Consider the following 23415-nt stretch of genomic DNA (forward strand, 5'->3'; position numbering starts at 1 on the left):
GTTCTACAATGTGCGTCGTTCTACAAGCTTACTGGTATAGTCGAAATATCCACGCTAACACGAAATAAAAAAAGACAAAAAACCATTACATCGCTTGCATGGTCAATTCCTAACATTCGTTGCGATGTTCATGAACAGAGGATGATAGGAAACGGAACTAACATTTATTGTAATAGATTTTTGGTTTGCGTGTACCTTAGTCAAATCCGAACGCTTTTAATAGTTGATTATCAATGCCTACCATGCTCAAAATAACACGTTTTTGAGTATCATTCAAAACCATCATGTATTGTTATTATGTTTCATATAGACATTATATTTTATTCAAATCACAATCTCTGGAATAACGAACCATGCGGTATTCGGTGCATTACGGTATGTGTTTGAATCTTATCTGTACAACGATTTTGAATTTTATCCCAGTTTTCTTTCAAATAAAAGAAACCCTATCCATGGCTACTCATTACAGCTAAAATATTGTTTTTCAGAATTATTATATAATTAGATGCTATGAATACATTTTTTACTTGTAAGATACAAGAAGAGCTTACAAAATATGTGTTTAACACATAAAACCTCTCAACTTTGCTTTCTACGAGTCACAATCAGCGATTTGCCGATCGCTTTGTGAGTGAGTGAGCGAGTTTGTAATCGCTGAATGTGAATATCAGGAAGTGAAATCCACAAGTTTTATGTATCAAACACATATTTTACAAATATCTATCTATATATTTAAAAATGAATTCCTGTCTGTCTGTCTGTCTGTCTGTCTGTCTGACCCTTATAGACTCGGAAACTACTGAACCGATCGGCGTGAACATGTGTATGCAGGGGTTTTTGGGGCCGGTGAAGGTTCTTATGATGGTTTGAGACTCCTCCCTCATCTGTAAGAGGGGGCTCCCATACAAACTAAACAGAAATTTCTGCATAACTCGAGAACTAATCAAGCAAATGGAACCAAATTTGGCATGTGGAGGTCATAAGGGGTGGCCCCTTAGATAAAGGGGGGCTACGTAAAATATAGCATCCTTTTTTTTAATTGGTGCGTAAACTCAAGCTAATATTGAATCCCGAGCAAGGCCGGGCACACTCAGCTAGTAAGATATATTTATAGCATTTGATTATCTCATAATTCCGAACAACATTTTTTTAGCTGTAATGAGTATTTGCAACCTTGATCTATGGTAGTAGATAGGTAGCTAAATGCAAATTAAAATAATTGTATGGTCGGTAGACCAACATAAGCATAGCCATAGGAAGCAGAGAGAGGAAGCAGCTGCTATCACAGTATTAAAATAATTTACCAGGCAGGAATTTGAGGAATTCCAATGGATTATTCAATTAATTCCTAGGAACTTTTGGAGAGATCTTATGGTGCATTATGAGGAGATTTCCAAGATAAAGAGGATACCTTGGAGATTGTGAAGGGAATTCCTAGTTAATTATATCAAACATTTAAATGGCATTCTGAAGAGAGTTCATTTGACCAAAACTCGCAGCACAATTCCCAACTTCCTTTCTTACTAATTAGGAAAAAGTAGCATTATAAATATACTTTGACTATATGTTTTGTATTACTTCTGCATGAAGTCAACGATTTACATAGTTGAAGAAGCTAATTTCAAATTACAGACTAAAGTGGTAATTTTTATACGATAGATGAGGAGATGAAAGTCTCGAGTTGATAGTTCCATTAGAGTACGGCAAAATTGTAGATAGAGAGTAGAAAGCGAGCAAGGACAACTTTAGGAAGGTACAAATCGGTTTGATCATCTCTCTTTACCAAACTCCCTCGTTGGAGAGGGATGGTGAGGGGCACTTAAAAAAAACACTTTCAGGATGCACCATACAAAAAATGCGAAAATTCTCAAACTTATGGCACATATTGTATGTCTTCTTTCTTTTATTTAACGTCGGTCTCTGTTCCGCAATCTAGTGCCAATCACCGACGGACATCGATTGCCATCCATTGACGGCAACCGAATGTGCAGAAAGGCAGCTTCCACACCTGCGTAGGATATCGCACCCATTCAACACACATGGGCTGGGACCAACGGCTTTACTTCCCTTCCGAAGGAAGACGTGACCAGAGATGTTTATACTTCAGAATAATCTCACCAACCTCGGCTGGGATTGAACCCAAACCTTTGGGGTGAATATTGTATGTCAACCAATGACATTCTATGCCCAAGGAAGTCGAGAAAATCTCCAACTCGAAATATGTTGTAGACCGGATCACGAATCATCGAACCCGCCGCCTCCATGAACTAGACAAATTAACGAAGTCCACGGTAATAAGAAAAAAGGCTTCAACAATGGTGTTCATGCTAAAAAAAAAATTAATATTCGACCATTTTTGATCAACACGTAAACCAGTATCTAGATCCACACTGGCTTGACTAACAATCGATTGACAAGTTTTAAGTAGAATAAATTTATTCTGCCGTATCTTGAACGAAAGAATGCACATGAGATGAAAATATGGATGGTGCGTTTCAATGCAATTTGTTTTGAGATACAATTTCATATAATAGGTTAAGCTATAAACCGAATTTCTCAACGAAAGCGCTAGAAGTCATTCGTATTATTTTATATCCATGAGCCCTTAAGTTGAGGCTCATTGTTGGCTGTGAATAGTTTACAAAATAAAGTGTCATTCGAATGAAAACACTGTTTTCTACAGGATTGGATCGTATGGTGGCTCCACATCCCGGTGCACAACCGCATTCTTCGGCGCATAAAAAGAAATATCTGAAATAAAGCGTCCTACATAAATATTATCCTAGACTCTCCAATGCTTTTTCGCTTCATTCCAGACACTCCCATTTTTTCTCACGACACTTGCTATCTTTTTTACGGTTCGTGTGGGTGTGGGTGGTGTGCTCGGTTGGAAATGTTAGCGTTTTTTTCAGCTCATGACAGGATGGTAGGTTAGCTCGCTTGCCAGACAACTGATACTATAGTCAAACAGTTTCCACAGAGTTTCAAACTGAACAGCACCAAGAAAGGGACACATGGTGAGATAAAACGAATCAGTTTTATGTCGCTCTTTTTTCTTTTTACGAGAAGCTACATACATGTTTTTGGGAATGACTATAGATTGTCATCGTGCGGACGATGGAATTCATTCAATATTTGTTAACCACAATAATGGAAGATAGTAGAACTTTACCTTTTCCATTTGAGCAGCGTATCGCAATCATTTTATAATTTATATTTTATTAAATTGATTAGCTATGAAATCATATAATGACCATGAGCGGCACCGGTGGTGTAGTAGTAAGCGTGATTATCTCTCACTCCAGCAGGCTTGGGTTCATTCAGTAACATCTCTGATCACGCCGTCCTTCGGAAGGGAAGTAAAGCCGTTGGTACCCGGTTCATGAGTTGATGAGTCGATTGTAGGGTCCAGGTGTGGGAGCTGCCTCCCTGCCGTCGATAGCATTTGTGGTAAGCACGGAAAACAAATCAAGGAAAAAATATAATGACCATGATATTAAATATCAATCAAAAGAAAATTGACCTCATGAACCACCCATCAACAAACTTGATTCTATTGATATCTGGAAAGAATTAAGAAACCATACATAGAATCAAACTCTCTGTCAAACTTAGATATATCCTCAATCATATACTTTCGTTGGTAAAAACTTCACAATTTCAGCAAGATTTCTTACTATGGTAGGCGAGGATTATTTTTGCAATTGATTGTTTTTTTTTCAATAGCAATATTGAAACGTACTACCCTTTCATGACCTCTCGTCTGATTGGTTGTATAATTTTGTTCTTTTAGATTATTACTTTAAATAATTTGCATTTCAAGTTTGATTACTGGCAATTAAAAAAAAATGCTAAACAAACATCTAAAAATCACCAATTTGACATAGACACTTTTTAAATTCTGGATGTATTGATTTAGGTTTATAACAGACAGATATAAAAGTTCATGGACTTTACACAATTCAGGACTTATTTTTATTTCTATATCTTGAGGTAAGACAAATTTGTAGAATCCTGCCATTTGACAAGATGTATTCGATTCAACTTTTTGTAGTCAAAAACTGTTGAAACACATTGCTATCATTGAAAAAAAAACGCTTTCTGATAATAGACATATAACCATCGTATGTTGTTGTTTGGAACGAGGGTGACGCCCTTGGGATAGATGGCCCACAGCGACTCACGAAGAGCTACAGGATCTGATCAGTAGCGGTGCGGCTTCTTTCTCCTTCTTCAGTGAATGGACGCTCATGTGGGCTGCAGCTCTCTGCTTGCAGGCAACCTTTCGTTGTGTACTGGAGAACAATGTTCAACGCCACGCACCGAAAGCACTGTTGCTGCTGATGCTGATGACGACCAATCGGACAGCACCACCACACGGTGATTAAATAAGCACCGTTCGGCGAGACCGGATGGAATTCGATTTTGAAATCTGTGTTAGGGAAAGCGCTTTTTGCTGGTAATCAGTGACAATTTAGATCACCATTGCAAGAGTTGGAAATTTGTGTAATTTTTAATAGTGACATATTGGAAATTGATAAAGTGTTCATTTTAGTAGATTTTTAGAATTAATTTCAATCGATTGGCTTATTTAGAATAAAAATTCATCCGCTATTGACAGAGTCATAAGTGGTCAAAACCTGACCCCTTCTCATAACGCGGTCGATTTTGGTTTTTTGAAATTGCACCACCTCTATGTTGCCGAAAGATGTACTCCTATGAGAAATAAGTCGCAACTTTGAATGACATTAATCACAATGTTTAGCGAGTCCGAAATTAATCACAACTTCCTACACACTTGCCATAAGGGTTAAAATGAGGAATAATTGTTGAAAATAGTGATTATTTTACATCATGTCACCGTGAAACTTGAAAATAAAAAAAATAAATAAAAACATTGAAAGACAAACGTATTGAACTGTAGTATTGGAAGATTGGTTTGATCATAATCATTTGGCTTCATCAGCTTAGATGGTTCATGTAAGTTTTCGTGAAAGCTATTGGATTTCAAACGAATCGATCATAACCCAAAAAAGTTGCACGTGGTTCAAATTAGGTTCTTTTTAAGTATTACTTTTTCATAAAAATCCAAGTTGGAGTCGGAGTCGAAGTCGTCACTATTTCTTCACTCCGACTCCAACTCCTACGCTCAAAAATGTATCTAACTGCAACTCATCAGCCCTGGTCATATATCTATATATATAAAAATGAATTTCTGTCTGTCTGTCTGTCTGTCTGTCTGTCTGTCTGTCTGACCCTTATAGACTCGGAAACTACTGAACCGATTGGCGTGAAAATTTGTATACAGGGGTTTTTGGGGCCGTGGAAGGTTCTTATGATGGTTCGAGACCCCTCCCCCTTCTGTAAGGAGGGGCTCCCATACAAATGAAACAGAAATTTCTGCATAACTCGAGAACTAATCAAGCAAATGGAACCAAATTAGGCATGTGGGGGCGAGTGTGGGGGTATAAGGAGATAATCATAGGGGGTAGCCCCTTAGATAATAGGGGGGGGGGGCTACGTACAATATAGCATGCTTTTTTTTTAAATCGGCGCATAAGCTCAAGCTAATATTGAATCCCGAGCAAGACCGGGCACACTCAGCTAGTAGTATATAAATGAAGAACGAACGGCATCTTTTATGCGGAACTGCGGAAATATTTGTTGTAGATCGTTAAATGTACAGATCTTGACTGCTGATTGCCATTCCGTATGTATCGAGGTGATAAAAAATCTTCTTTAATTATATACATTTAGGTCCTACTCGTATCGTTCTTCATATTTTTGAAAGAAACCTTCACTGTGTGTGCATATCGCAGCAAAACCAAATCTTTCCTGTTTGTAGTTTTATGAATGGCATCTATTCTCCATACCAGTTCCTCACGTTGCTGCTAACTGCTGTCCACAGTTAAAACACCAACGCTTTCATGTTGAATGCATTGTGAATAGTGAAAGATAGAATTTAGGAGATGTTTTATAAATCTAGAACATAACACAATGAGATCTAATGAAATCATTTCGATATCATGGGAGTTCTGGGTCTTCACCTTTCTAACTTGAATTGCAAGGTAATTCTGAGCAGGGTTGTAGATTTAAAAAATAAATTCAAGCAGAATTCTGAAGAAATTATTTCAAGGGAATTCTTAGAAAAATATAAAGGCAATTTCGATGAGATCATCACAGGGAATTAAAGATAATCATTAGCAAATGCACATAAAAATGCCAAAAATAGATCAAAATTTCATGGCGAAACAACGAAAAAAAAAAAGAAAATCAGAAAACCATATTTCAAAAATTCTTTAATGGTTCTTTGGGAATTATTTGCTTGAATTTCTTTTTCTAAATTTCAAATTCTTTCTAGGCAACTGTTATAAACTTGAAATCAATTATTTTTAAGTTTGTCTTCAAAACTGTGTCCTGATAGTAAATGAGGTTTTCATAGTATTGTTTTACAATTAATAATTTATTTATTTGATCACCATCTTCGACTACGTCGTACAGACTCATTACTTAAAACCTAATTTAATCTAAACGCCTTATTCTAGCACTAAACACATGTTTGGTCAAAATAAAATCAAACTCGCTACAAACATCATTAAAGGAACGCAAACAAGAATTAAAACAATTATTGAATCCAAAGTTCGTTCTGTGAAATGGAATTGCAAGTAACGGGGAATTACGGAATCGTCGAGGAGGAGTATTCCATGGAATCAGTTCCAGAAGTTCAGGACAGTCCACGTTTCCTGTTATGAGGTCAAAGATAAACAGTCGTTGCAATTTGAGACGCCTGGCAGAGAGGGATTCCAAATCAATCAGCTTGCATCGGTCGGGATAACTTGGAAGATTGACTGGATCATTCCAGGGGAGCTGACGCAATGCAAACCTTATAAAACTTTTCTGAATCCTTTCAACCGCAAGGATATGCGTAACGTAAAATGGAGACCAAACCGGGGAAGCATACACCAATGGTATCTTAAATATCAGACATACATTCTATTTCATCAAACTATTTCCTGCCTTCTCTTGCAATAGTTGCGTTACATAATTTGTGAATAGCTCCGTCCATCAGCTGAATAAGCATTTCGACTTTTACTTTATTAAAGATACCATTGGCTGGTTCGTCTCTGGGAACCCCAGAAGGTGGTTCTCCAAGTTACAGAGTTTACACAATTGGAGGGTGGGGTTCTAGAAGATGGCCCCTTGCGTGTCGAGATGTCCGCAGATCTCCCGCTAAATTACAAATTACCATCATCAACAACATCTTGAAAGTCGTTTCCCTGAAGTTGCATCGTTTTTCGAAATGCTAATCCACGCTGTTATCACGTCGCACTTGACTACACACTTTTGTTTGTTTTATTTCTTCTCCCGCAGATACGCCAATTGTTACACTAAAAATGGGATCATCGTTAAACCCAGACGACATCAAGGAGGGTGATGATATATACTTCGACTGCCACATACAGTCGAATCCGAAACCGTACAAACTGGCGTGGTATCATAACGTAAGTACATAATGCATATAAAATAATATAAAATTACCCTGCACCAGCAACCGCATAAATCAAACAAGAAAGTAAGTGAGCCAAAGGAAATAAGGCGCACCATCAAAGTATGTACCTATAGTGAGAAGAAAGTAAGACATAAAAGCAACGTTATCTTCGAAGTCGTTCTGCAAAGGAAAAAAAAATGCTCGCATGGTATGGCGGGAAATGCTCTCCTATTCCAAGTCGAGTAGGTGAGACTTTAATGCCCACCTCTTGGAAAAGTTGAAGTGGCTTACAGCGTGTGAAGAGCAGCTTTTCTACTCTGGGGCTTTTGTTTTTTGAGTCTGGAATGATTTGGGATATCAAGCGAAGAGTACTAACAGGGTCGGATCTAGTTCTGGATGATTCTCTCCGTGGTTGCACAGTTTTAAAGCTGTTGATAGATTGACTCTGGCTTTTGTTATTTTCTCCACTAAGTCACTATGTACAGAACGGCATCGTATGATCCGTAAATGTTCTTCAAGAAGAGCTTTTGGCAGTTATTGCTTTTATTCCAACAAACGAAGGGTTTTTTTTTGGCAGAGGAAGGCAAAAAAAAGAAAGCTCACGGTTGTTTGATTTCCCATCACCGGAGGATTGATGTAATTGGATCAGTCGTTTGTAAGATATGGTGCTGAGGTAGGCACTTCGGAAATTAGTCTGGTGAATTGTACTATCCACCACTGGTAGAATCAGTAAGGATCATGGGCAATTACACGGTTCGTGAATAGTGAGAGGAAAATGGATCTTTGATAACCTGGGAAACACACAGCTGACATTTCAAGTGGTAAAATGTAATCCGTGGGTTTTGTTTGCCTGTTCTTATGGCGTAATTAGGCAGAGCACTGTATAAGTAGCATTTGATTGCTTTTCAAATTAAATCTTCAAGCGTTTCGTATCATCAACATCGCTAGCAAAACAAAAAGGTCTCGATTTCTCGATTAAGTTGCATATAAATCCCAACAGTATAATTAATAATTGATAATTATACAAATCTTCACACACGTTCGATGCTAATAATAGTTTTAGGTTAAATTAGGTTAGCTTTATTGATATTATTATTTATTAATAAAACTGAAAATATTTATTTAGGGCAATTTCTACTGTCTGTGCAGGTATATTTATACTATGCGAGTTTATTCACTGTATATGAAAATTACAGCGACCGTTGAAAGGAACTTAAAAATCTAGAATTTTATGCTAAAAAGTTCTTTTTTTCTTGCTGATTCACTGAGGAAGGGTGCAAATATCCAGAGGGTGGTAGGTGGGACCTGTCACGAGTGTCTTGCACCTTCTACTTCCTCCTGGAATCCGGTCGAAATTTCTACTCGAGGGTACAGTTCATCATCATCGTCTTGTTCTTTATCACTATCATCCACAAACGCGAATAGCCGCCCTGGCGGTTGCTTCGCCCTGCAATGGAACCTACGAGGACTACGGGCCAACATTAACGAGCTAAAACTCCTCATCGCCGACCATGAGCCCTCCATTGTAGCGCTTCAGGAGGCGAAGGTCAGCCAAAGTGTGTTACAACCAGACTTCGTCGGAAGGAACTATACGCTCCTCTTAGAATCGAACAGCGTACACCACTGGAAACACGGGATAGGCCTTGCTATCCGGGCAGGTATACCTTTCGAGCGCGTGCAAATCGATACAACTTTACAGCTCGTAGCTGCACGCATATATGCTCCGATCCAGATAGCAGTAGTATCCATCTATATTCCACCGAGTGCAGTCCAGGGTAGCTAGGCCGCACTGAATGAGTTATTCGAGCAACTGGAAGGTCCGTTTATGTTTCTAGGCGACTTCAACGCGCACCATCTCGCTTGGGGATCACAAACATCGACCGCCCTCGGCAGATTCATTGTTGAAAAAACTCTGGACAAACAAATAGTGATTATCAATAACGGCTCCCCTACTCGCATCGACCTGGTTACAGGTAATACTTCGGTAATCGACCTGACGTTCTGCTCTGAGTATCTGGCACGTAGGTTTACTTTGCTTACTCTTTCGGACACATTCAACAGCGACCACTTTCGTATAGGTGTCAATTCCCGGGTGGTCGTATTCGCGAACGACGCGACGAAAATGGCTCTACGAACAAGCCAACTGGTCGTTATATGAAAACATCACAGCTGAAAGTATTCGATCAGATGTCGAGTGGGACGTCAACAGTTTCACCGAAATGATCATCAACGCAGCGACTAAGTCCATACCACGAACCAGCAGACGTGTTGGACCAAAAGCGGTACCATGGTGGTGCCCCGAAGTAAAGGCGGCAATTTGACGGTGAAGAAAATGTTTGCGGTCCCTGCAACATTTACGACTTTCCGACCCAGACCAACACGAAGCATTGGCTAGATTCCAGGAAGCCAGAGCAGCGGCACGACAGGCTATCAACCAGGCCAAAACGCAATCGTGGGATAACTTCGTAGCGAAAATCTCACCAACTAGCTCGACCACCGATTTGTGGAGAAGGGTTAACACTCTGCATGGCAATCGACAACAACGCACCGTAGTGCTCAAATGAGCCGATGGATTCACGGACAAACCCGAAGAAGTAGCGGAGGAATTAGCGAAATGCTATAGTGGAAGATCAGCAACCTCTAGCTACTCTTCATATTTCCAGATGGTTAAGACAGCAGCCGAACGAGAATCCAAGAATCACCCTTAACGAACTCCGGCAGCCCTACTTTTGCTCAATAAAACAGATGAAATTATCCTTAATAAGTAAAAAAAATATCCTTAAAATAGATCGGGTTGCTCCTTAAATGATTGATCAAAATACGTTAAAAATCTTAAAATGCTCAGTAAATATTTAAAGTACGCTCCCTAAAATAGAGAAAACTGTACATTAAACATTTGAAAATGCTCCTTAGTATGCACCGCTTTGCACCATTTCGAAGTGTAATTGTACCATATATCATCGGAAAAGCTGCTGTAGAAAGGTTAATGAGTACCATGAAATCAGCTGAAATGTTCAGTAAATCATTGTGTGCATTTGTGCATTTTTACTGAACATTTCAGCTGATTTCATGGTACATGGTACTGCTTCGACAGGTCCCGACTTAATTGGGTATCCGTTACTCCAACGTTTGCCACTATCCGTGAAAATGACGCTTCTTGAGCTTCTAAACAGAATCTGGGACGAGGGTGTGTTTCCCGTTAGATGGCGGAATGCTGTCGTCGTACCCATTCCAAAAGCACACTGCAACGACTCCGGACCTGATGGCTTCCGTCCAATATCGCTAACCAGTTGCATGGCGAAGCTGTTCGACCGGATTCTCAATCGTCGTTTGATCACCAAACTAGAGTCGAGTGGACGACTTGACAAACGTCAGCTCGCTTTTCGTACAGGCCGCGGCACTGATACATATTTTGCCGAGTTGGAAAGATCACTGCCAACCCAAGATGAACACTGCCTGATAGCCTCAAAGGCATACGATACCACCTGGCGACACGGAGTTCTGCGCACACTAAAATCGTGGCGATTACGTGGTCAGATGATGAATATGCTGCAAAGTTTTCTTTCGGAAAGGACGTTACAGGAAAATGGAATACCACAGGGTTCAGTTCTATCAGTGACTCCATTTCTCGTTGCGATGCAGCCTATCTTTCGAGTAATACCGAGAGGAGTCGACACTCTTTTGTACGCGGATGACATTCTCCTTGTCGTACGAGGGGCAAAAAGGGAAGGACTACATCGCAAACTACAAGCCGCCGTCAAAGATGTCGACAAGTGGACGAAAAGCGTTGGATTCAGCATATCAGCAACAAAGTCCGTGCAGTCCGAATGCACGTCGAGAACCTGGGCGTAACATCGTGATAGACCGAGTATCCATCTCGAAGGCAAACCGGTTAAGAGTCCTAGGTATAACCCTCGACCGAACTCTGAGCTTCAAACCTCATTGTCAAATGGTAAAAAAAGCGTGTGAACCTCGGTTACGAATCCTTCGGATGATTGGTGCCAAACTTCCGCGTGACGAACGAAAATCGCTTCTACAGTGACCGCGAAATTGATGTGTGAAATTAGAGTAGTTAGCCGAGGAGGACCGGTAGCCCTGCAGAACCTTGACCCAGCATATAATAAAATGGTACGGTTTGCTTCCGGAGCCTTCAAACCATTGCGCAAATTGCAATTCGGATACTAACAAAGAACAAAGAATCAAAACAGCCTCCTTCTCATTCGACGAGCATCGGATCGCCTCAATGAGCTGACAAACTCAGCGCTCCCCGCTGTCGGTCAACTTGTACGGCAGACCGATCGTCCGTGGCACACACGAAAATCATCAATCCTGTGGGACGTTAAAAAATGCATACGAGCTGGCGATCCGCCCGGTTGTGCAAAAACTACTGCCGACCCGCTTCCACCGATCAACCGTCGTCTACACCGATGGATCCAAACACGACAACACTGTAGGTGCCGCATTCCAGCCTACCGAAGGAATGTAGCGTTTTCTCTGCGGAGGCGTACACCATTAAGATGGCTGTTTCCATCCCGAGCATTTCGAACGAATTAGTCATTCTTGCGGACTCAGCAAGTTGTCTCCAGGCCTTAGAAGCTGGAACAGCTAAGCACCTGTGGATTCAAGAAGTGGAGCAAATAGCACGAAACAGCTCCGTCCGTTTCTGCTGGATACCTGAACACGCCGGCATCCATGGAAACAACGAAGCTGATCGGTTAGCAAACATGGCGAGAACACAACCTCCCATTGATGTACCAATCCCAGGCGATGATGCGCTGAGAATGATGATGCAAAACATTCGCCAACGATGGAACGACCAATGGTTCGCGTCCAGAGACTACAAGCTAAGAGAAGTCAAAGACGATACGCACAAGTGGACGGAACGGGGAAGCACTTTCGACCAGCGTGTGCTAACACGATTAAGAATTGGTCACACGCAGCTAACCCATACGTTCTTATTAAAGAAGGAAGCCCCGTCAGTTGTTGTGGAACGGCTTTAGATGTGCCACACGTGATTCTGCAGTGTAAAAACTACGAGAGTCAACGACAAGAGAACGACATTGACACAACAAGCTTGCGAGATGCGCTAGGAAACTCTGAGGAGCAAACCACCAATTTGCTGAATTTTCTACGGCAAACTGGACTGTACCGAAAAAATTTAAGGATGTAGAGAAAAGAAGAAGAAGCAGCTGAAACCCGGGGCAGATGCAAGAAGGTTAAGCAGTTAACGGAGCATGGAAAGAAGGAAGAATATGAAGAAGAAGCAGCAGCAGAAACCCGCTGTAGAAGCAAGAAGGTTAAGCAGTTAACGGAGCGTGAAAGGAATGTGAAGACGATGGAGCAGCCAAAACACGAGGTAGAGGAATAAAAGTTATGCAGTTAACGGAGCAATGAAGGAAGGAAGAATGTGAGGAAGGAAAGCATGTAACTGGATGAAGATCAAAGAAGATGAACTAAGCTGAACAAAATTGATACGGTCATTTAAAGAAGGTGAAGGTCATCAAGAACACAAAGCGGATAGCGGATGGAAGAACTGTAAAATTGGAGAAATCGTGAAGACGTGGAAGAGGAAATCAAAGCAATGGAAATAAAGAAGGACGAAGAAAGAAGATGATGAAGAAGTAAAGAAAATAATTTGAAGTTTGGTGAGAAGAAAGAAGAAGATAGATTAAAAGTGAATGAAGAAGTTTACCAACAAGCAACAAATTATCAGAAGGGAAGAAAATGACGCAACCGCTGCTGCAAGATGAAGGAGACCCGTCAACAAAATATCAATAATCATATTCATTAATTCATTGTGCGTTCACTTAACAATGAATTTATGAATATGACATTAAAATGTCAATAATATTTAAAAAAAAAACTAAGGTATATGTAGTTCAGAGAAAGTGAAAGAATGAAACTATGAGTGTGTGACGTAAATAAAATCACAATTTCCACTATTTTTGTAATATATAAGTAAGTTAAAACAGATTGATTTCATCTTACCTTCTTATCAAAATATATAGTAGAATACTACATAGTTGATTTTTAAACTGCATGCTGAAAGAGTACTGGCTTTGGATATATTTTGTTTAAAAATAAAAATCCATGGTTTTTATGGTGAAATGACAACTCCAAGTAACCTTTTCAACGACATACAATCATAACCCGATACTTCATTTTGAAAAAGTGTCGAGTTCATTTTAAGTGTGGTGCACGAAGAAATAATAAATACAAGCCTTGTATGGATGACATAAGCTGTTCTCTACAATTTCAGCGTACCGGTCAAACCCCTGCTCTCTCACTGAAATTATTTCTTTGGTTTTATTTCCACTGTTGACACATTTGATTAAGTTTCATCAATCCACAATTCAATATAAAACAATCTGTTATTTCATCATCCAATGCTAAAAACAAATCTCAACGTTTCTTTCCATTTCATTTGCAGGGAAATGAATTACACCACAATGTCACAGCAGGCATCATCTTGTCGGATCACTCGTTGGCTTTACAAGGCGTCTCGCGAAACCTGGCCGGTGATTATACTTGCATGGCTGCCAACACTGAGGGGCGGGGAACCAGCAAGGAAGTTGAGTTGCGTGTCCGCTGTAAGTAGATTGCTATTTATTAAAAATGTGATGTTTCATACCGCTTATATTTAAAGTTTCTCCGTAAGTAACGAGAAAATGATGAACGCGCAAAAAAAAAAAAAACATCAGCCTAAATCATTAAAAAAATGCTATAATTATTAAAATGTGCAGAGACAGTTCTGTTCATGTTTTCTTAGTAAGAGGATTGTAGCTAAAGTATTGAATTAAAGCAATCCACTATGGGCAAAAATGGGTCCAAAATTACCCAAAATTCAATATCTCAACAGCACGCTTAATTCCGGCCATGAAAAACAACTTTTCCGAAGAGAAATCGTCCGGGGAATCGATTGCACGTGGTTCCATAGACCGGAGAGCATTGTAGATATGTGTTTTGGGCCATTTTACCCCATTTTCCCTTACTTTTTGGAGGAAATGTTTTTTCACAGCTCTATTTTTCGTAAAACATAAGCACTTTATGCATGGTTTTAGAATACTATGTCTTTAAACAACAGTTCATGAGATATTAGGGGAATACGGGGTACAATTTATAGGGGAGTAAGGGGTAAAAGTGAACCCTCGCTAAATTTATTTTAATTCATAAAAATGTTGAACGATGCGATTGTTTGAATGACCTCAAAGGTTGCTTGCAATAATAAGATTTTTTTTTTTCGAAATTTTAAGGTTAATTGGGGTTAAATAAGTTTTAATTACTGCTATCTGTTTTAAAAGAGTTTTCACTTTTTGTGTCTGTATACAGCAAAACGATATAGTGGTTCTCAGAATTTTGTAAAAATTGGTAGTTTTGTTCCTTATCGCAACATATTAGACCCGTATTTTTTTATTTTGTCATTAGGGTGACTATCTATATATTAGGGCGGTAAAAAAAAAAAAAAATTCGATTTTTTTCAAAAATTTATAACTTTTGAACTGTTTGGCCGATGACGAAACTCAAAATACCAAATGAAAGTTAATTAAAAGAATTTTTCAGAAAACAATATTATGATATTAAAAAAAATAGGATTTTGTATTAAAAAACATTGATTGTATTTTCACTTTTACCCTTTACTCCCCTATAAAGTGTACCCCGTATTCCCCTAATATCTCATGAACTGTTGTTTGAAGACATAGTATTCTAAAACCATGCATAAAGTGCTTATGTTTTATGAAAAATAGAGCTGTAAAAAAACATTTCCTCCAAACAGTAGGGGAAAATGGGGTAAAATGGTCCAAAACACATACCTACAAGGCTCTCCGGTCCATGGGATCACGTGCAATCGATTCCCCGGACGATTTCCCTTCGGAAAAGTCGTTTTGCATGGCCGGAATTCAGCGTGCTGTTTAGATATTGAATTTTGGGTCATTTTGGACCCATTTTTGCCCATAGTGCAATCCCTCGAAAAACGCGTTACCTACTGTGTTCGACCCAAGGTTTTTTAGTCGGCGAGTTTTCAACCAATCGCTCGTGAATAATCCGATAATAACTATAAGGCTGGTAGGGTAGACTACCCCATTTCCGGCATATTAGGCAAAACCCGTACTCAGTTTATGTTAATCTAGCGCAGTTTAGCACCAAACGGAATGTTATTAAATTATTTCTTACCGTAAGATATGATAAAGAGAAACAAATTGTTGAGATATTGACGCCAAACTCGGACTACGGTTTTTAAAGCCGGCCTAACGCATTGAAACGCCAATGAATTCAATTCGGCCTATCAGATGAAGATAAAAATTGATTCGATCGGAGCGCTTAATTTGTTTTTGGGAATATTGGGTGCAAACATTCATTTCACGCGTTCTTATTGACTCCGTTCGGTAGCAATTGAACTAAAGTATCGTACCAAGAGCATAATTTACCTGTTAGCGCCGAAATCATGGATTTATTTGATGTTTTCTGCTTGATAGGTCCAAAATGGGCAACAGTTTTATGAAACAATTGAGGAAATTCAAGATTATTTGAAATTTATTATTCTTGAAAGATGGCAACAACGTAGCGGACGAGCCCAGCGTTGTGGTAAGCATTTGTACTTCTCATGCTAAAGATCACAAAATGTCTTCCCCGAAAATGATACGAGTGACTTAAAATGGTTAAAATAACTATAACACTGTGCGACAAGCAGGAATTTTGACGTGACTGCTTTCTCACTAGAGGTACGTAAATAAAAAAATGGAGGAATTGTGTACAAGACACGACCGCATGGTTGACGTAGACTACGTTAAGCTGTGTAGTGAAATTCTCGTGCATTTTTCTAGATATTGTACAGTAGAAGTAACCTATGATTTCGGTCCTATGTACATATTTTGGATGTCCTACTTAGTAAAAACTTGGTTGAATTCAGGACCTCATAAAAATGCGGATACATATTCTATTACATTTGGTTCCTAAATTATAATCAGATATGAGAAAGGTTGCGGCCAGGGTAGACGCGATTCGCAATGCGACGCGACCAATCCAAAGGAATCTTATTATTTATTATTATTTCTTGCGTGAGTCGCATCGCGTCGCGTTGCGTGTCGCGTCTACCCTGGCCGCCACCTAAGGCTTTCTTCTGGTGACTCATTGAAGCATCCAACAATGACCGCCGTGATGGCAGATATTCGCTATCACTTCAAGATTTTTAGGGCACAAATCTTGGACGGTTGTGACATCATTCATGAAATTGAAAATCCTTGTGTACTGCACTGCAGCAAACGTGAAGTTCAAGTTTCTCTGTTATAAGTTTCGTGAGAGCTGATATTTGCGCTCTTGAAATGTTTATGTGGTTCTGAGATTGATCAGAAATAAGGTTTCCTCAGCGATTCAACTTCAAAACGCTAAAAAAAAGAATGCACACACAAAAACGGAGTGCACGATTTTGCACCAATGTTAGGCATTATTTCGTAGTTTGTTGATCGGGATGATCTCGATTAGGCATAAATACCTACAATTAGTTCTCGGTACATCTTTTATCTACCGATTGAGCAAAACAAAATACTAAATATATACATGTATAATTTGTCATAAGAACACGGGACGTTTCTGTGGTGGGAAAAAGGTGGCTTCCATATCTATCACAGATTACAAATTCGACAGTGAGCATACATAAGGACGTAACCATGAACGATTTTCTCTTTTGTTAATAACTCGCTTGGATTAACATTTCTCGGTGCGTTTGCTGTTGCTTTAGATAACCAATACAACCTGTAACAGCTCAATGAACAAACTTCAGATAATATTCAAGCTGAACATTGCATAAGGTCCTAAGTAGCATTGATCGATTCTCTTCGTCGACTTTCTCTTCCGTTAATAACTTGAGCACATAACCATTCTTGTGTTTGTCAAATTAGATGCTTGATAAAAACTTCTTTTATCGATATGAGTGCTGAAAATACCTGGGCCGAATGGATTCAAGGAAAAAGTCGACGAAAAGAATCTTGTCAATGTTACTTAGGACATAATGCAATATTCAGCTTGAATTGTTTCGCTTAACTATAGCAATGTAGACAAAATCGATGAAGAGAATCGACTATTACAAGTAGGCCCTTTTGAACGCTCAATGCCGAATTTCAGTACCTATCACTGAAAAAAAAATTCGACGGTACTGCTAAGAGATAAGCATTGTAAGTCCCTCCTATTTGGAAAATTATGCAATCGAACGGCTTGCTATGCCTCGCCCAAAAAATCTGGGATTTTATAACCCGTTCTATGGCATAATTTTCCAAGTAGGATGGACTTTCATAGCTAATCTAAAAGCATAAATAAAGGTACCGTCTGATAATTTCAGTGCTTGGTTCAGGAGTCTGTAATCTGTGTAGGGAAATCCTTTTTTTTTCACCACAGAAACACCCCGTTTTCTTATGCAAAATAATGGATGTGCGTTCATAAAACGCACGAAATCTTAAAAACCTTATTTAGTATTTTTTTTATTCAATCAATAGATTAAAGATGTACCGAGAATTAAATCGAGGGATTTCAAGCTAAAATGTTCTGATCGCGAGATATTGACGATCAATACCGAAATTTCGCCTAAATTTTCAATCCGTTTTGTATGGTATGTGCTGCTGATTTTCATTGTTGCCCAATGATTGAGGAACTTTCATAAATAACGTAGTAGTTGAAGGAGGAGAGGGGTTTCAGAAGTTGGGACCGGTGTATTGAAAAACACGCTCCAAGGGGGAAGGGGGGTTAATTGGTCAAAAAATATACGTAATTTATGGATAGAAATAATTTTACTTCCAAGACTGTGTCGCAATGGGCGAGTTAAATTTAACTCGTGGTTAAAAGTGGCAGATGAGTAATCGAATAACCCTGCTATACGAGCATGGTTATTTCGCACCGACTAGAAGTTAAATTTTGGTAACCGTGGCTGAGTTCTGTTTGAAAACTGATCAATTTCCGCCATTTTCGAACATTGAAAATAACTTTCGGAATGTCACATGCAAAAAAGCATATATATTCAATGTGTTGGAGATTTCGGCGCCGGTGGTGCGTGATTGCCTCTCACCCCAGCAGGCCTGGGTTCAATCCCAGTCGGCGCTGCAGGGATTTTCTGAGGCACAACATCTCTGATTACGCCTTCCTTCGGAAGGGAAGTAAAGCCCCCGGTTCATGAGTTGATGGATCGATAGGTAGGGTCCAGGTGTGGTAGCTGCCTCCTCACAGAAAAAAAAAATCGACGAAAAACAAACCAAAGGAAAAAATGAGTTGGAGATGTTGAGTTGACGCAGGTATGTTTACCGAACCCCGACCCGGACCTTTACACGATGGGTTCGGTTCGGATACACTAAACCAAGAAATGTAAGATTCTATTGCAGATTTGCATAAAAAGTATTCAGAATTTGCAATATTTCACAACATGAACAGTTTTTTGTTGTCGACAGAATAAAAACCTTCTAATAATTTTGTAATTTTTATGTTAGCTTATTTTTTTAAACATAGTTTGTTTCCCCAAGCGTATCTATAAAATAATCTCGTAAAGGTTGTTTGTAGAAATATGTACTCTGGAAAAAAAAACTTTCCTGTGCGCTGCAGTCGATTACAAGAACTGCCATTTCATTTGTTGTATGAAACATATGTAGACGATATGATAAATCCAACCTTAACTTGGATGTAAGAGAACGTTGTGTTGCATTTACAAGTATTTAAAAAAAAATATTTTCGGGTTCGTGTTTGGTACGGGTACAATAATGCACCGACTGCCAGACAGTCTTTTAATCCGAACATTACATGTTTGATTAAATAATCAATCCAGTTGACAATAAAATTATTATCATTTAATTTTTGTCGAACCTCTAAACGAAATCCCTTTATGAAGAGTTTTTGAGTGTGTTGATTATTTCCTTTTAATTCCGTTATAATTACCACTTGGCACAGTACTTGGCACTGATGAAGTCTTCAAGTAGCAGGCGAAATCTGTCAAGAGATAAGCAATTATAACGGAAGTAAAAGGAAATAATGAACACACTCTAAAGCTCATCACAATAATTATGTTAGATGAATTTGCATGAAACTATACACATAATAAAAATCGGAACTTAAAAGGTTAAGTAATATTTAATTTTAATTTTTTTTAAGCTACATCCGGAATAATTATCGAAATTGTTTAAAGCTTGTATGCAACATTGTTGGTTTATGCAAATTTGCGCTTAAATTCACATGAAATATCGCTTAAGTTTACGCATAGTTAAGCGTTAACAACGTCTTAACATGATTTTTTTCAAATTATTAAATTTATGAGGAATTTTATTCATATTTTGCTTTATAATCGACTTTTAAAAGTGTCCGGATTTATGGACTTATTGTCCAGATTTCTGGCAAAACGGTATTAATTAACATTTAAACTGAAGCGCTCCAAATATAATGGATTGCAAATATGTCAACATAATCATGAAAATAAATGTTAAACTCCGTTCCTCTTTATTTAAAGGACGTAATTTCTTCGGTGCAAAAGCTCACCAGCCATCACAGAATGAAAAATTTAACCTAGCATGGAGAGTCTGATGTAGAGCGTTGAAAAACACTTTCTTTGATTGCTTGAAATGTGCCCTAATTAAAGTGTCAAAACATATCGACTGCACGCGCTGAAGCACCCGAAGCGTGAATCCAATTTAAATATCAGCTTTACCAGTTGCAGGCGAAAAATGGATGATGAACGGGAATACCTCCCACCGCTAACGGAACAGGATGAATCGGTACTGAAAATTTAGCCTTCCCATCATTCAGGCAACTCCAAGCGAAAAACAACATACACACACACATACACGAAAACCAACGCAAAACCAACGCAGACAAACTGTGTTTAATCGAATAATCGAGCTGAACAGTTTGCCATGTCTCTCAATTGACTGTTAATTTGTTTGGACGATTGTTGCGAATCAGATTGCGAAATTATGTAATTTCACGCTCTGTGCGTTCGATTGATTGACGATTTTTTTTTACCGAAGTTAATCCGAAGTTTGTGGCTGATGTTTGAAACAAGACAAAACCATTACACTATTGATTCAGTACTGCCACCATTCGCGATCTGTGACAAGTGCATAATAGTGGTAACATTTTTTTCTGTTATAATCAATAGGGTGGGTGAGCTGGTAATTGTGTAATTGAGATCTTTTTTCAATCACAAATGAGTTCCTGATTAAAATTTAACCCAACAACCATCATTTATATACTGGAAAGTTTTAACATAGCGGTTTTAAAATGTAATAGACTGGAAAACTCTAGCGGTGCCAGTGGTTTAGTGGTAAGTCTGATTGCTTATCACCCCAAAGGGCCAGGGTTCAATCCCAGTCAGTGCTGGCGGGATTTTCTGCGGCATAATATCACTTCTCTAAAAAATTTCTTCGGAAGGGGGGAAAACTGGTTAGTTCCCGGTCCTTGAGTTTTGATGGTGGATCGATAGGTACGGTCCAGGTGTGAGAGCTGCCTCCCTGGCGTTGGTAGTATTAGGGTACTCAGTACGGAAAACAATATCGACGGAAAACAAGATTGACGGAAAACAAATCAAGGGAAGAAATAGACTGGAAAACTCGACTACCATTGATAGGGGTTGATGCATATATTATGTCACGATCTAAGGGGGGAGGGGGGTGTCTAAGATTTTGTGACAAGCAATGCATTAGGTATAGGAAAAACGTCACGATACGGGGGAGGGGGTACTTTTTTGCTCGATTTAGCGTGACATAATTAATGGTCCATGCATTAGGACCCAGGACTAGGACTCATGTTCCAATATTTGGTATATTATAATCTATAATAGCAAAATCCATTCATTGTATTATTATGGTTTCCACTATTATAGGAATAAGGTATTCTGTTGTTATTGTTGTTGTTAAGTTTTAGGGGTTTTTCGCTTTTGTGAATTCGCCTCTTTTTAAGAAGAGATACAAGTTAGAGAGACTAATATTACTTACAATTACAATCTAAATACATTGGTATAAGATCAGTGTTTAGAAAAAACTTAATGAGATATCTTCGTTTTCAGGGTTGTTATTTAGAATTTCCCAGATTGAGTAGCATAGGTAACAGTTCCAACGTTGCAGTTTGTCGATGGGCACTAGGTTGCCTTTAATTTTCTTAAAAAAAAAGTATTTTTCACATCAATTTCCAATCTTTTTGTTTTCACAGAGGTAGAAAAATAACTAAAATAAATTAAAACAATACCATAGAATTGAAGTTCGAGGTCCTATAGGCAAAGTTTATCACTTTATTTACTTTTGTGGTCGAAACAACTGAAATTTTCAACAACACATTTTATATATGCTCATTAAAAAGCACTTCCGAGTTTTTCCTAATATTGCATATGATGTATTTTTGAAGCAAATTTTATTAAGATTATCTTTGCTCAAGAAATAATTTGCCTTGCTGCTCACTGGGTTGAGATATTCTCAATATAAAAAAAAATACAATTTTGAGGATTTTTTTATCTTACTCTTGCAAAATGTATCATATTGTATGCACATTTATATCAAACAGTTATTTGTAAATGGATGAGTGCACCGATGAATTTGAGTTCATGCACCGGTGAAACGGGGCAATGTTTTCTAAAAATAAACACATAAACTTTTTCATGAATATTGAGCTACGAACATTCTGTGTTCATGATTAGTAAACAAAACCCCTAAGTAAACTTTTTTCTTATTCTAAATAAAATCACAATAAGAAAAATCAAAAATTGCACTATTCTCCTGCCAAAATTTCGTTTGTGCATGAATGTATCGGTGCACTCGTCCATATGAGAGTCGATAAATACTTTTGAACTGAAATTAGAATACTTGAAAATATTGCTAGAATATAAAGCATAGACGAGTAAACACACACATGAAAAATGTGCGCTCATACAGATTGTGCTTGTACCCCAAAATTTAACATTTTTTTTAAGTTTGATCGAATTATAATATTGTTCCATGCTACGGAATTACCATGCAACATGTTGTATTTGTCAACACTGATTTTGGAACTGTTTATGTTCGAATAATCTCATCTTGTGTTTATGTTTTGCTCTCTTTGTGCTTTATTTGGGCCCATAGTGAAGACGCACAAAAACAAACTGACAAACAGTAAAAATATCGTGACATTTCTGAACTGTTTTATTCCAGCCACAGAAGATTTTCGCACAAAGAAGCAGATAAGACCAGCTGCGCGCCCGATATAGATTTAGATCATGTAGAATGTTGGTGATTTCTGGCTAGTAATGGATTTAATTGATGTTTATTACATGAAATTAATAGATATTAATGAATACTAATCACTTATGTTTATAGCGACGCTAGTGGTGTAGTGGTAAGCGTGATTACATTTCACCCCAGTAGGCCTGGGTTCAATCCAAGTCGGCACCGCAGGAATGTTCTGAGGCATTACATCTCTGATCACGCTTTCCTTCGGAAGGGAAGTAAAGCCGTTGGTCCCCGGTTCATCAGTTGATGGGTCGATAAGTAGGGTCCAGGTGTGGGAGCTGCCTTCCTGGCGTCGTTAGAATTGGTGTGCAGCACGGAAAACAAGATCGACGCTCTGGACTATGGTTTTGAAAAAAAACTATACATTTACCACTAATGCATCCACATCGCAGGTGTCTCAATTTGTTTGCGTGCTCTCTGTTTTTTTTAATTAGTTTATTTTTCAAGGCTCATTTCCTGTAGCTTTGCGGAGCTGATATTCGTCTGTAATCTCACGCTCTAAAAAAATCGAGTGCATGCGAGTAATAGCGCACAGCACAACCTTCTTTTGAGCTGTACGCGTGCTTTCAGCTAGTCGATCAGCTTTTTATTTGCCCATGATGTTACAGTGCACTGGTCGCAGTACCCAGTACCCGTTAGCAGAAAAACATGTTAGAACGGTCTTTTATTTTTATCTTCCAGGGTATAAATAAAGTATTCTATCGT

General features: G+C 38.6%; 1 protein-coding gene across 2 annotated transcripts in view; it reads left to right on the top strand.

The window, feature by feature from the left end:
- Window positions 1–23415, top strand: part of LOC135708411 (hemicentin-1-like) — a 404140-nt gene that overhangs the window by 328167 nt on the left and 52558 nt on the right. For both annotated transcript variants that reach the window (XM_065230515.1, XM_065230522.1), the window contains exons 8-9: window positions 7372–7502; window positions 13920–14079. In XM_065230515.1, coding sequence (XP_065086587.1) covers window positions 7372–7502; window positions 13920–14079 — 291 coding nt within the window. The remainder of the gene's footprint in view (window positions 1–7371; window positions 7503–13919; window positions 14080–23415) is intronic.

This window comes from Ochlerotatus camptorhynchus, unplaced genomic scaffold, assembly GCF_037179485.1.
Source record: "Ochlerotatus camptorhynchus isolate MF236.1 unplaced genomic scaffold, CSIRO-AGI_Acam_v1.1 ptg000028l, whole genome shotgun sequence".
Classification (NCBI taxonomy): Eukaryota; Metazoa; Arthropoda; class Insecta; order Diptera; family Culicidae; genus Ochlerotatus; species Ochlerotatus camptorhynchus.